The 16,019-nt window shown below is 39.1% G+C and overlaps 1 protein-coding gene across 1 annotated transcript in view; it reads left to right on the plus strand.

Annotated features, from left to right (window-relative positions):
• LOC121655555 (collagen alpha-1(XIX) chain) overlaps positions 1 to 16,019 on the plus strand; it is a 116,697-nt gene that overhangs the window by 41,482 nt on the left and 59,196 nt on the right. The window contains exon 15 of the mRNA XM_042010300.1: positions 15,820 to 15,864. Within this exon, the coding sequence (XP_041866234.1) occupies positions 15,820 to 15,864 (45 nt within the window). The remainder of the gene's footprint in view (positions 1 to 15,819; positions 15,865 to 16,019) is intronic.

The raw sequence follows: 16,019 nt of genomic DNA on the forward strand, positions 1-16,019 counted from the left end.
AGATTGCTAAAGCATAACACCACTGGACTCCTCATAGATTTTTCTTTGACTTTCATAGTGTCCTTTATATATGCTGAAAAATAATGTTGATTGGCTGCCATAAACATAGTTGTTTCACAGACAACAAGCGATTGTTCTTCAAACTACCGAACAGACACAAAAGCCCAGAAATATGTGATGACTGTCCAGCCCTTTGAAGTATTTGCAATTTGTTCAAATCATTTTGTGACTGGTGAGTAAAATGTTTATTAAAATATTACTGGTGAAAACGTATGATTGTTTTTGTATAAATACCAAAAATACCATGAAATCACCGGTTACAGTAACAATAACAAATGTCGGTTGGTGGTTTTTGGGAAGTTCTCAATGTTTTTTGTTAGCAGCTCCTTCACAATGTGATGGTGGATAGACATAAGGGCATTTGTTTAGTCCTACTGCCACTATATCTTTTTTCTAGCTTTGACACTGAGGGTATCAGTATAACTGTATGACATAATGGATCATTTTCTATCAAAAGCCACTGGAGAAAATTTAAAACTATGAGAACAAGTTGCACACTTCAGCACGGACGTTGGTATTCACCGACAAGCTGTATATGGTCACGTGACCACTGGGTTATGATGTCGGTTTGCGCCTGCCCTTGGGGAGATAAGGAGGATTTTGCCGTTAGAGCTTCTAACTCAAAAACTAATGCCCACAATCATAGACAAAAGACATAAATAATTAATGCAATGGCTTGTCGATCTGCGCTCTCTGTGTTCTTCTAGTTACCACATAGATTTCTCTGATATTGTCCTTCATGTATTTTGCAGAGCATAATTTATCTGAATGCAAAGCATTTGAAATCCCCTTTAATGAGCATAGGCCTCCTCTGTGTCAAGGTTTTCTGGTCTTGGACAATGCACACAGCTGACTGATGTGCTGCACAGTGCACTTATTAGACATAGCTGTGCCAGTGCAGTGATGACAAAACCCCAGAAAGCCCAGAAGGAAAGAGAACATTGCTACTGCTCTGCCTACAGATGTGTTCTCTACAAATGAATTATGCAGTAGAGCTCTTTTGGCTGGATTATTCACTCATTAATACATTTGAATGTAGTTAGCTGGTTACTTTTGTGTATTGTTGTTTTCTTGTTAAGCAACAAGAGTTTGTCTGGTTGGTGGTGAGTGGTGAGTTGCTGTGTAATAATTAACATGTGGTTGTCTGTTGTGGATGTGATGTGAGGGGATGTGCTTCTTCTGCAGAAAGTCTTTGCAGCAGAAGAAATTCCATCAGGTAAGGTGACATTCTCAACTGACTGCTTTCCATTTGACTTTAGCATCTCGTTTGTAGCACAGCTCTGTTTCCTCATAGAAATATTTGCCTGCACAACTCGGCTGAGGATGTGGCTGAGGATGTGGGTGGGTGGAATGGTGAGATTCATGCCTCATATGTCAAAGAGACAATAAAGAGCAAAAGTCTTAATAAGGGTGAAAAGGCCTAGATGATACTGGTCACAAGGCTATAGAAAATGAGAAAGGAAAAGACATTAAATTACTTTTTAAATATGGGAGGAACCGTTTCTTACTAAATATGCCACATCAATGCTACTGAATAAAGAATCCAGCCAGATTATTGATGGCTATTTAAAGAATATTACAGAGTGGAGCTGCGGAATATGAAAGGACTTTGATTTTACTAACAGGTGATTCATCCTGTGTTAAATCTGTTCCTGGTCTTTCTGCATTAGAAGCCACTGTGGTCACTAATTACAGTGTCCAACAGATTAATTACTCAATTCCAAGTCACTTTCCTCGCACATTTACTGTTCCCTTTGAAAATATTCTTAATTGAATGTGAGGTATGAAGATTTTTTTTGAAGATGTCACTGTAGGTTTTATATAACGGGTGTATGGCATTTCTCTAAAAAGTGTGACAGCAGGATGGACTACCATATTACTGTACCTGTTATTTCACCCCAAGCGCATATCAGTGAAGTTGTGAGACCAGTCAGACATGCGATCTTTCTTCCGGAAATCAAATAAAACCAGGGAGCAACATTGATGTAAACATGATGTCCACAAAGTTGGTTGTTGGTTCAGAGGAGTTCTAAAGGAGTGATGGCTATTTGGAAAATAATAACATTTTCTCTCAAAACTCCAGCTGCTGTCTTATCACATCTGTCTGCTGTCATCACCTGCATAATATTTGATAGCAAGGATATAAATCAATTCACTTCAGTAATGGTAGTTTAGAAGCACTTTGAGTTCTTCTCTTGTGTCAAAAAATCTCAGAATGTAAGGAACAGCAACAACAGCTGCGGGGCTCTTTAAAGTGGCACAGATATTATCTGTCAAAACACTACAAAAACAGCGTCTGTCTCGTCTCTGCTTGATGACTGGACCGGTCTATTTCTCCACAGAAGAGAGGGGTAATTACTGTCTTTTGGAAGTGATAGTGGTGTTTACATTCTTCATTAATGCCTACGGCTGAATGACTGAGACAGCTGTCTATAAGTCCTGACCAAACGTGCTGCCATTTTTTTCCCCATTGTTTCCTTTCCCTCACTCTTGTTCTGATATGTTTCAAAGGGCAATGGTCCATTGGATGCAAACTGCATGCCCAGTATTTACTAAAATGCACAAAAACAACTGCAATATTGCACTTTAGTTATTTTTTTTCTCTCCAAACTATTAATTTTCTCTCAGCCCAAGGTTTGGCACCACTGTCTTGCTGGTTCTCTGTTTCAGATGGCTGTATGGGGATGCACTGTGGTCAAACCATTACTGTCAGATGCCATACAATAACATCCATCTACTTTGAAACTAATACTATGTATCCTCATCGCACAGTTGATAGCTGTTGTCAATTAACCTAATTTGAAAAAGTATGCCACTCTCTGAAAAGCAAATGCATGCTGTAACTGGAACATGGCTGCCTCTCTTCTGCTGGACAGAGCAAATGTTGTTTTGAGATAATTGAGCCCCCACACTATAAATGACATTCACATAATATCTAATGCACTTGGCTCAGATTCATTTCGATTAGACTGCATGTCTGCAGGGACAAACGTGCATAGTAACAGTGGTAGGGAAGGAGTAATAGCTCAGTTTGTGAGGGCTGAAACATTTGGCAGCAGTTTCTTGCTCCATAGGTGGAGGCACACATGAACAGCAACTGTAGCAGACTGTTGACCTCTACCAGTGCACCCGCAGCGCAAGATTATTAAGTAACGAGTCCCTGGTGAGAATACCAGCCTTCCTGCCAGAAGTTCTCCATGGGAGGCTACCACTGATTCGGGTGATACAGTGAATACATCAAATAACATCAGCTTGATTGGAGGCAGGTTATTCTGATGTCCAGTTCATTATAAAGTGTAATGATGGAGTAAATTATTTTCTTCATCTGGGCTTTTTAACCATTAGAAGTTGTATAAACAGAATTGCATTTCCTGAGACATTATGACTGTATCAGATCAAAACATTGAGATGGTAATATATACATTGATACAGTTCATGTTCAGTCTATGTAGGTTTTCTGTAATGTGACATTGTGTAAGAATTACTGCCATCTAACGTTGGAGTTGTGAATTGCATTCTAATTTGTTCTAGTGCAGGAGTGCCCAAGTCCGGTCCTCGAGGATCTACCATCCTGCAACTTTTAGATGCAACCCTTCTTCAACACACCTGAATAAAATGACTGGCTTGTTACCAGGCCTCTGCAGAGCTGAATGACATGCAGATGACATATGATTCAAGTGTGTTGGAGAAGGGTTGCATCTAAAAGTTGCAGGATGGTAGATCTTGAGGACCGAACTTGGGCACCCCTGTTCTAGCGCCTCGCTTTCTCATGCATGTATTGCCGCAACGGTAGCCGCTGTGTTTCAGAAAGTCTCAACAACACCGATGAAAGCCCGTCATCCAATAGTTCATGGAGTGTTCACTCAGGTGAAGAGGTTTGTGATTTCATAAATATTGCAAACTGCATTCTATCAAACTGTCAGATATTGTTCCTCTGTGTTTAGAAGGAAGAATGGTTCTCACAGGGGGAACAGATCTTGACGGGGAAACTGGCTTGGACACAGCACCGGCTTTTTGTCACAGTAAAAGCCAGCTTCTAAAGCCTTCTGACCAGCTCTTAGTTCGGCTTTACCACAACGGAAAGCTGGTGTTTACCATGACTATGAAAACGACTACAACCACGTAAACATACACTTCTGTACCAGCGAGGCTGGTGTATTTTAGCAGGATCTACTGTTATGTACCCATGGTAATGGGCAACACGGCTCATTTAGGCAGTACTGTTAACTTACATGTTGAGGAGAAAGCAGGCAACTTCAGTATCCCGTTTAAAATCTTTCTCCTTCTTGAGCTCCTTCCACCTGGGGAAGTCTTGCGCAATGTTGATCCTCCTTTTTGAATCGTATGGTCATGCTGCCTTTTAAGTGTCCTTTTTCACTTTATTGGCGATGGTGAAAACAGATCCCGTGCTGCTGCAGCATATGCATGGTCCTGCATTTCTTTGAATAACAATTTTAACAGATTTTCCAACTTGTCGGGTAGTAAGCCTCTCTTGTTTATCTTCTTCCATGTCTCAATCACTGTGTGCTGGATCTCAGGAAAATGTGTAGTTGGTGCTATTTGTCCCTTGCCAGTGGCTGTAGTTTCAAGATGTCAGACCGTCATGGCTCTTCCATATCGGCTTACCTGCCATATGTATAAACAAATCTAAAATTCTTCTCTTTTGAGGGTATGTCCGATCATTAGCGGAGGTCATAATACACCAATGATAACACATATATACATGCAGACGTCGATTTTGGCCAGTGAACAACAGAAAATGTTACACAATTTAAGTTTAATTGGAGCCACGTTTTTCTACTGAAATGTGTAATTTTATGGCATATTTTTTCTACACCTGTCTACAAATACTGTTAAATACATATCTATACATTTGTCAAATTTAGTGTCACTCTTTTTTGTTAAACTATGAAATTACTGACACTCAATTGCTTGCCAAAGTGATGATCGTCATCTTCAAAGCAGTGGTTAAACACAGCGGCGTGATGTAGATATGTAGTTACAGTTTTGGCCTGACCTGCTGAAGCTCAATGACAGAGAAACGCAGAGAGAAGAATTTACAGGTCAGCAGGGCTCACAGCTGAGACTTTAGAGCAAGATTTACACCCTGTGGGATTTTACAAGCAGGAGGAGGATTCTTTAACCCTTTGTAGTACAAAAGGGAAGAGGTTTTTTTCTGGCTCGGTTCAGGTTGACAAAATTCAGAGAGGCACACTTTTGACACCTGTATTACACCGGGAGGTAACGTGTTTGCCCTGAGCACAAGGCAATTAATCTTGTCAATGTCAAGTGCATTGGGAGAGAGGATGAAACAAAGATTTGACCTGATTGGATATGAAAAGGTCTCTCATACGAGCCCTGTTGGGAGAGTGGAGGGTTACAGGGGGAACCGTTTGGCACATGCAAGGACAGATGCACAAAGCTTTGATTTATCTGTCTGACTCCCATCTCTCCCAGTGCACCACAATTTTGCTATATCCACAGGTATCCAGAATAAACATGCATTAATTGGCCAATTAATTACAGGGACGAAATACAAGGGGCAAGACTTTGGGAGGGCCACTGTGATTGCACCTTGGTTGCTGGATTTTATAGTAACTGTGTATTTATGTTTGTGTGGGTCGACATGTGTGGGTATAGGTGTGAAAAACTGATGTTCAACAAGGGGTAATGTAGGTCAACACATCCTCTGAGCATTACATAGACTTGTTATAGTCGGCCAGAGCATGGCCCTCATTCATGCATGTACAGCCTTACAAGTTTTTTCAGGAGATAGTTGACCACACAGTAGGGACATTGCAGGCAATATGTAGGTCTATGTTGTTCAGGTGTTCAAATGCGTCAGGGCCTGGCACCCCTATGGCCTGTGTTTGACACTTCCCCAACCATTTTTAAATGCTGTTTTAATGTCTGTCAGGTCATAGGTGCCTTGTATCAAACAGGGCCATCTGAAGTAAATTCTCGACTCAATGAAGTATGTCAGTGTGTAGGAGTTGACTGGACCCTGTGACACCATGCTTCACACCACAGCCAAGTCATGCAGATAGTGCGATTTCTCTTGCTCCAAGCAGTCTGCAAAGCAGATTCCTGATATTTTAGGTCTCTCCAAAGAGAAGACGCAGTTTGAAAATGAAAATATCTTCAAAGGGGCATTTTTGATCTTGGATACTTGGATTGAAGCATGCTCCAAGAAAGCACGGTCTGTGTGAGCTGCTTCACCCAAGTCGGTCAAGGGGAGGGAGGAGGACACCAGAAACCAAGAGTTGCTGGAAAAAGGAGGCTTGTTGGGGAGGAGATGTAGCCCTAAACGCTGCAGAGCACAGAGGTGTGGTTGTGAGAAACTGTATTACTTACAGCACTCAGTAACAGCCTCCCATCCATATTCTGATTCTTTACACACCCTCATCCTGCCTGAAACCAATTTAGATACATTCATCTGTGTCCACTTTAATGGAATGTCAGGGAGCAATGCATTGACAGTAGCCTGATATCATACAGATGGTAGTGTGGGGGGGGGTCTTAGTGTAATCTGTCATGCGTGGTGAGTGACATAGAGCATGTGACTTGCTGAGGACTACAGCACTTGAAGAGCGCACCCTGTGGATCTTTACAGTGTATTCTCTCTGACCTCAAATATTTGGTTTGTAAAACGAACCAGGGTTCATTCAAAGTAGATTTTCAGCCTCTCCTATTCACTTGTCGCATAATGCATTAATGAAACACTCAGTATCTGTAAACACAGGATGGGAGCAATCTGCTCTGGATGAATAGTACGGCCAAAAGTCCAAATGAGAATGTGAAAGTGTGAAAGAGCCAAAACTAATAACAGCATCCATTAGGAGATGAGAACACTGAAGAGGCATTGCTGACCCAGTGAGGGGCCAAAGCAATAGGCACCCAGCTTGCATGGAAACATTGAACAGATATTTCGCTGATGATGGGTGGGAATTGAGTTCATAGTTAAATATAGATTTATCATCACTTCCTTTCCACATAAAGATGTAAATTCAGATTATATCAGCAGCTCTCTTTGCTCCTCTTAGGAGTTGTTAAAGTCAATGAGCTCTTAAAAGTCATGGCTGAAGATGTGGTAGAAACTGTTGTAAAGAGCTGTTTGGAAGCTCCTTTGAGACTTAGTTTAAATAGACATGTACTGTCTGCATTTTCGATGTTTGCCTTTGGCTGGAGTGTTTGCACGCTGTGTGACCATCATGAATTAGAGGTTTGCTAAAATAAGTCAATAATAGTTATTTTACTCAATATTATGTTGTGTTTTTTTTTTTTTTTTTTTTTTGCTGTGTACCCTCATACTGCCACATGTGTCTCTTTGTGGCAGCTGAAAAGAGGCGTAATGCAGTATGAGAATTATTGTCATTCTTCCTCATTCTCACACAGATACTTGCTTCTCATCTATTTCCTTCTTCCCTCGTCATTGTAGGCTTTCTATTGAAAAATCTTTTTTATGGTATTCAGTGCCTAATTGCCAGACTGCCTAATTAGGGATGTTACCCAACACACATCATAGATTCATGCATTGAGGACATTCATCCTCTCTGAGAGAGAACTTACAGTTCCATCATTGGCTGTGTACCCTGCCATACACAAAATTTGTGATGAAACCAGTTTGCCATCTAGTGGCACTTGTGCAAATAACCATTCAGTCACTTAGAGTCTTTGATTGAGTCTCTGTAAGGAAAGCCTTCATGGAAAGATTTAGCCAAAAGACTATAGGTGCAATCTTGGCCAGCTGAGCTCTGTCTTAAGTCGGATGCAGTGTCAGCCATCTCTTTATACGTCCCTGAATATTTAGATGGCTGGGAGTTAAAGGGAGCATTGTGTGCCAGTCAGAATGGTGAAAAATGCTAAGCTGCATTTGAGCCCCTGCCAGGCAGCTGTCGGCTTTGCCGTTCTCTTCCTGCCCCGGCTGCTCCTCTTAACCCTCAGTAAACAACTGGAACAAATCCTATTTTATTGAGGCTTTTACCAAGTGCAAGGGATCTCTGCAAGCTCCAGTGCCCAGGCATTTTCTGAGCTTGTGCAGTGTCCTAAGATGGCAACCGACGAGGGAAGTCAAAAGTAGGGGAATTTGCACTGTCTGCCTCTAATTGGATCCTTAATAAGAAGCAGGTGAGAATAATGTCCCTGCAGCGTCTTTAGTGATATTTCAACCGAAGGGCATCATCAGTATTTCCTTTAGAAGCATTAATAGTAAACTTTACCCCCTGCAAAATGGGATCAGTGAAGGTTTTGACAACTACAGTGAGCAGTACAAATATACAGAATACTTGCCCCTCTTGCCATCTGATACTTGATAATTTAAGACTATAATGCCAAGGGTCATATAGGTGTATGTAAGTTTTAATTAGACTTTTACTGCACATAAGTAGTTTGGTTAAATCTCAAAGTTGCATTTTCTATGCTGTTTTTCTGGTCTTGCTGAGTCTTACACTTCCTTGTGCAAGTTGTTAAATGAGAAATGAGAACATATATTCAAGGAGAAAGGATGACATTTCAGAATTAATTGCAGAATAAATTAGCTTTTGTGGCGAGTTCTACCAAGTAATTGCCTATATCTTGTCTGAATCTGGATACAGTGAGTTTTCCAAAAGAACTGTTGCTTGACCAAAGGGCTGAGGGGATTAAATGCATCTGTTATGTATGTGTTAGTCATGTTTTTTTGGGGGGGTTTTTTCTCCACTCTTTCACAGGCTGTGAGCAGACAAGCATTTTCACTGGGGAATAAATATTGTGACAGGCTGTGTGGTGGCAGACATCCTATTTATTTGTGTCTTTTGTGGATGTGAGAAAATACTTTCACAATTCTAGGAGTCCATGTTTATGTCTGAAGGTCAGCATTTATTGTAACACTAGTAGAGAGGATGTTTTTGGCCCTTTGTAACACTATCTCTGGTTTCATTAGTTTCTAGTAGCACACTACCTCCTCTTCCTTCTATGAATTATTAAACCCACTTAAGGATATTAAAGAAAATAATTGTTTTTTAGTCAATCATACATAATTGTTTACCAAAGCAAATACAGCTACTGCTCATGAGCTTAACAGTCAGTTCTTGTTAAAGCCAGCAGAGCAGTTAGACAAAAGGCTCAGGTGGCCTGAGTACACGTCCCCAGAGGGAGACAAGAGTCAACCCACGCAGAAAGAGTGAGAGTGGCATGCAAGTTTTTCAGTCAAGAAAAGGTCATCTCTCCCATAATATTGTCACAGACAAATTTGGCTTGGTAATGTCACAGAGCTTCTCCTTGAGGACATTAAAGTTTTGTTTTACATGTTTAGCAAATCAAGCAAATGGGCAAACAGGAAATGCAAACTTTATGGTGACTACATGAAAGATCATATTGAGTGGGTATCTTAGATATTAAAAAAAATTTAAATTTCTACAACAAACCATAAAAAAGAAGAGGAAGAAGAAGAAGAAGAAAAGTGTCCATCATTTTGTGCTCTGCTGCTGTGAGTCAGGTTTGAATTTGGTCCTGTACTGTTCATTTCCTGAGGCTTCTCCAGCTTATCTCCTGACCTCTCTTGACAGGGTGATTTATCAGGTGGATTATGTAGTTTTTGATGGTATGTCTGCTTCGTAGCTTCATATATGACACATCCAGCATTCTCTGTTTTATTCTGCTGTGTTATCCCATGGATAGCGAGACATGGGATGTCTCGAAGTACATGTTGACATTTGGGATAAGGATTATGGAGTCATCATAAAGGAGTGCCTCTGCTGTGTGTCAGTGTCGCTGTTGACTTTGCTCTCAGATTGAGGCTTGTATTGCAGGACTGAGCAGAGCCCCGTGTCTACTTTCCCTTTACACTTTACAACTCCTTGCTGAGTTGAAGCCAGTCAAGCCTCGGATCCGTGTGGATTAAATAGAAAGTTCAAAAATGCTGTCAGTCTTCATGAAGTTTCCTCCTTTTAGCTCAAACATGTGCCTTCTGTAGCTTTTGCTTATTGAATTAGTAGTTAATGTAATGGGATTCTCACACTTCTCAAAATTTGCAGTGTTTTGAGTTGAACAGATAAACAGCTTGTGTATTTGCTGGATATTTTCCAGCCCCTCTTATATATATATATATATATATATATATATATATATATATATATATATATACATATATTTATATTTGTATATATATAAAGATTTTAATCTGAACCTCTTGTCTTTTTGTCTTTCTCTACTATCCCTTCATCTTTCACCACATCCTTCCCTCCTTCTCATCCCTCATTTTCTTCCTCGCCTTCCCTCCCTCCCTCAATTCTGCTGCAGTGACCTGAAGGAGGGTTTCACACTGCAACGCTCAAATAATAATCAAGCACTAGGAAGTTGTCAAATTTATAGGACACTGAGCGTCGCATAGCAACAGAGATTGCCAGGGTGATCCAACAGACGCTGGAAGTTTAGTGAAAAACTAAGCGGGCTAAGTGACAGACAGCAGGGGAAGGAAGGAGAGATGACATGAAAAGCAGAAGACAGGAGAGAGGGATGAGATCAGAATAATAGAATGACAATATCCACAATGGGGAGATAAATGAGAGATGAAGAAACACAAAAGGAAATGAGAAAGTTAAGGTTGGCTTAGCTGAAAGAAAAGACTCACTGAGAGCAACCGCTGCACTCTGATCCTGTGAGCTTTCATTCTGTTTAATTTATTATCATAAGTCAGATATTTTTACTTTGACATTTTGGTACAGAGGTGTTTATTTGAATAGAGAAACCTTTTATTTTTATTTTGTTGCCACATTTCTTCCCTTTCACATTTTGCCACATTATCTTAATTTATTTTATTATTCTTTCTTTTTTAATGAAACTGAAATTATTACGTTTCATTTCCGTTTCATGCTTGTTGCCTAGTGACTGCTTTGGACTGCAGTTAGGCTTTAACATTTATCTGCTGGCATTGGTTTAAGCCTGTCCACCCCAAAAAAAACTTACACGAATAAATAAATGAATAAATAAATAGAAATATGTCTATAAAGTTATAGAATTCTTGGACTTCTTTGGAAAAAGGGCATAGTAAAAAAAAATCCTCACTTGAATGTCGATACAGTGAACAGTGACAATATAGTGACTTATTTTTAGCATAATGTCTTTCTCATCAAATAATGACAAGTAAATGTGTTTCAGCAGTAATTGTCTCCAACACTGCATGATGAAACATTGTTGGAACTTTTAAATGAGGTATTACTTTTATTTAAGCTGCGTATGTGAAGTTTTCAGTCATTCAGAAAATGTACATGTGACAGTCACACTCTACATTCAACTATGCTAATGCTATCAAAGCTAATCGTTACGCTAGTTATTTCATCTACATTCCAAGTTTTCAGATATCACTCTTGCAGAAGTCACATTATTATGACATGAACACAGAAATATGCCTGAATTCCTCTCTAAATAGATAGAGAAGTCTTTATTACCATTGCAGGCATTCAACAAAAGTTTGTTTGAGCAATCCATAGCTGCATAAAAGAAAGTCTGAAACTCTTTGCTAAAGTGCTGAAGGCTAAACTGAAGTGCTGGGCATTTCATGGTGCCAAAATGATTTCTGGTATCTTTAATATTTCCACATCCCAGAGCCTGTATGTTCCTTTAAAGGTGGTTATCTCACTGGCAGGTGTTTCAGTTTGGGCAGTCAACTGAATGCAGACAACAATGGCAGCTGTGGAATCGTTCTTTCTTGTCCATATGTGCAAAGATTTGTTGGGGACAGAGTATTAACCAGGGGTCTTCTGGACATAGATTTATTTTGGTGTTATATGGTGGATTGCTCTATTGTGAGAATGGTTGTGTGAACTGCTGGTGTTCATAAATATTGCAAGAATATTAACATGTTATCAGAGAAAAATACTTCAATACAGGCTTCCCACACGGATGCCGTCAAGAGTTAAAAGAATTAACAACTAATACTGACAGCAAACATATTTCATTACAAAGAGTTTTTAGTTACTATTACACAATTCACAAGACATTATAATCACTGTAAAGCTATAATTTGTCTTTTGTTTTACAATGAATAAATTCAAAGTACATGTTTCTAATGGACCTACAAATGAGTCTACATTGACTGTGTCTACTCCAGCACAAGTCTGTTGAAGACAGCTTTGCCCAGTGATTATTCAACATTGTGATTTGGTTGAAAAATGAAAAGTGAACAGACATCTTTTTCACAGTGTATAAAGGACATCTATGCAAGAACACCCACGGACCTCAATATTTGGCTGAAAAGTAAAAGATAAAAAGACATCTTTTTCATAATGTAGAAAAGACGTTTATATAAAAAAAATGACCCTCCACTGTCCATACCAGCATATTCCATTGCAAGGTTACGAAGCTTATTCTGATGCTGTCACCATTCAATCACAGAGAGACAAGAGGATTTCACAACCCCAAGTTAACACAAAGTAAACCCAAATATTACTAGATCATGTGAACACACAACCCAGCCAAGGCTTGAATCTGCAACTTTCATGTCTATGAGACATCAGTGTTAACGTTTATAACACCATGCTGTACACCTGATTGTCAAATGTGAGGACATGTTTATTACAACAAAGAAAAGATGTCCTCATGAGGCTGCTTCAACAAATCAAGAGTCTTTTTCATCAAATGTAGTGCATGTGAACTATTTCAAAACATTTTATACCACAACTTATGACAAACTTGTATTTGTTCTACATGGTTTGGTCTAATTCATCTAATTTGTAATTATTTCATCTCGAGCCTCAATCAGCAAATTTTTTCATTTAGATGGATTTTAGTGGGCGACTGAATCAAATGATAAACACAGAAATTAATATTGTAAACTCAACCTCTAATAATGTTTAGAAAAATCCATTTAATTGCATTTCAATTCAAAACAGTAGAAAAAGAAACTAAAAAGAAAAATATCCCAGGCCAAAACTGCCAAAACTATCTATCTATCTATCTATCTATCTATCTATCTATCTATCTATCTATCTATCTATCTATCTATGGATGGATGGATGGATGGATGGATGGATGGATGGATAGATTGATTTAAAGTAATACTACATGAGTTTATTACCTTAAAAGTGTGTGCTTCTGATCGTATACTCCAGATTTACAGTTTATAACTTTGTTCTCAAGCCGGAGCATCATGACAGCTACATTTTGCTTAATGGCACCACGTCAAACAACAGCAACTGGATATCAACCCACTGGTTGTTTTGGACACACCATCGCTGATAAAGAGAACATTATTGGAAGAAAAAAGGAAAATAAAGGTTGAAAGGGACAGAGCAAGAAATAAGACAAAAATGAACATCAGTCTGGCTTTTATTGGCAGGAGAGAGCTCAGAGAAGAGACAGGATGCAAGATGCCAAGTTAGCCTGTGTTAGGATGTGTCAAAGATAGCAAATCTGCCAAAGTTCAGTAGTGCTACTTTAAAAAAAAAATATTTATAGTATAAAAGCATAACCAACAGAAATAACACTGATAATAACTGATAACTGATAATAATAATAACTGAACAAAATTTTGAAATCCAAAGGACAAAAGTAATACTACAACAAAGAACATGACAAATCCTATGAAAATCCAAAAAAAAGGTAAACACTGAGTAAATGATATTAACATAAAACCAAGACAGTGATACATCAGACAGCTGTTTTAAAATGTTTGTTTCTCTATGTGCAAACAGAAGTTTTCACAAAGATGTTCTAGATGAGAGGGTGAATTTATAATCAAACTAATTTTCCTTTTCTAGTTCAATTGTATAACAGTCTGGAAAAAGTGCAAATAAAATCCAAGCCTGTGGAGTGACCCTCATTGAGTTGTTTTCACTTGACTGAAAAAAAAGAAATTAGTACCAGTATTTATTTTGATGAAAATATGCAAATACATTGGTTTAAAATAAGTCTGTACTTTGGACTTAAAAAAGATTTTAAGGGCAACTGTGGAGAAATAATTTTGAAAACTGCATAATTCATGATCTACTTGGAATAATAGCATATGAAATATTCATTAGCTAAATGACTTATCTGTGTAATCTGCTTTTGTTGTTGTGTTCAGAGGGGAAAGGGCAGCGGCGGCGACTAAGGCTAGAACAAACAGTCTGATCTTTTTTCAGCCGTAGCAATGACTCAGTGTCAGCCTATTAATTATGGCCAAAAGAACAAAAATTACACCTTCCACCATCACCAAAATGCTTCCTTTTGAGAAATAGACCTTGTACGCAAAAGTCAATTTTGAATCTGCATATTGCAACTTCATGCATAAGCACCCATTGAACACGTTGGCTCCAGCTCTGATGGCTCTTTTCATGCCACAAAGGTAAAGCAGCCCTTCAAAGAGCTTACTCCAGCGTAATGTAATATCAATCATATGAAGCAGGAGATTTTATTTTTAAAAAAAGCTGCTCCAACACATCAAGGCAATTTGAATTCTTCCTGCTCTTTTCTAATTCATGCTCAAATGAAAGCCCGAGTACAAAGGTCCTAGAGGTGCATTAACCCCAGATGATCAAAGATGCTGGTCAACGCTTTGTAGGTACATCAAACAGCATGAACAGAAGAAAAAGCGCAGCTCCCAAGAGGAGGCATCTATTCAGTTTTATTGTGTCATTATTAGGGTTAATATTTACTGTACTACACCTTGGCTTCTCCGCTTTTCAAAATCCTGTAATCTGTGGACTACAAACAGAGGCATACACAGAGCCTGCAAGCATGAGCGCACATGCAAACAGATGATTAAAAGAGATAGTGCTTAGTGAAGAGAAGTTCCTTCCTTTGTCTTTGTTGCAGGCAATCGCATATGTCAAATTCGACCCAGTTAATCAAAGTCTGCGCACACAGTGTCACAGGGAAGAGTCGGGGGCGTTGCTTTGTGATTCTCAACTTTTCTTTCGACAGCCAGTGAGCCTTTCTTTTTTCATACCTACACAGCAACTAGCTCAGTAGAGGAAAGAAGTGTTTTTGTGTCACTCATACTAACACATACAGTAGAAGAGAAATACAGTGCTTAAATATTGCATTTTTGTCAGATGATGAAACTTGTACTAAAAAGAGGTAATCCTATTTCACCCTAAAACAGACATTCACATTGTTTCCTATTTTTTTGCCATTGATTAAGTTGTCTTACAGTGAATTGATGGTCAGAGTATCACCATCTCCTAATTGAGTTGATTCTGTGTCCATTTTAAACGTGGCAAAGCCAGCTAATTCCAGGCACTCCTCAACACAGAGCCAGAGACAATCTGCCAGGAGATAGCTGTGTGAATATCCACAGAGCGAGGACATAAACCTTCTTGATGTAGCAACTTCTCTTTGGTTCAGATAGCATTACTTCTCATTAAGATGTCAGCTTTTCAAGACTGCCTACACTGACGCTTTTTGTATTTAAAAAAAGAACAAAAAAAAAAAAAAACTCAAGCAAAGTGTCTAAAGATGGCGGCTTCATTCTGACCTCGGTTTGCAATCCTGGACAGCAAGGGCTGGCTTGTCCTGTTTGCTGTTATATGTGCTCCTCATGTTGATTGATGCACTGAGGGAATCACACAGCTGGAAAGGAGGCAGTAAACCAAAGGAAAGAACAAAGATTAGTGGGCCACACGGGGTGCAGCAATTAAGCTGTTTTCTTGTTCTTAATTAAAAGCCAATTAGAGACTGCGACAAGAATTCTTGTCTAGCCGTATTTGCTGACAGCATGCTTGTTTTGCCACACCTGTATTTTCTCATTGTGGAATGTTATTGATGTATTTATTTAATTATTTTGTTGGGTGCCTTCCTCAGGGACGGAGAGGAAAGACTGGAGAGCCTGGACCCAGAGGCCTGCCTGTAAGTGATGTATTTTTACACATAAACAAAATTTTGTGCAAAGAATTAAATGTTTTCATACTCCAATTTTTGATGAATCCGCCTCAATATGATTAATAATAAATAATGTGTTTGGATATTTACCTCTGCCCCAACTGGATGCTCAGAGGCAACAC

The sequence above is a fragment of the Melanotaenia boesemani genome, chromosome 16 (assembly GCF_017639745.1).
Source record: "Melanotaenia boesemani isolate fMelBoe1 chromosome 16, fMelBoe1.pri, whole genome shotgun sequence".
In the NCBI taxonomy this organism is placed as follows: Eukaryota; Metazoa; Chordata; class Actinopteri; order Atheriniformes; family Melanotaeniidae; genus Melanotaenia; species Melanotaenia boesemani.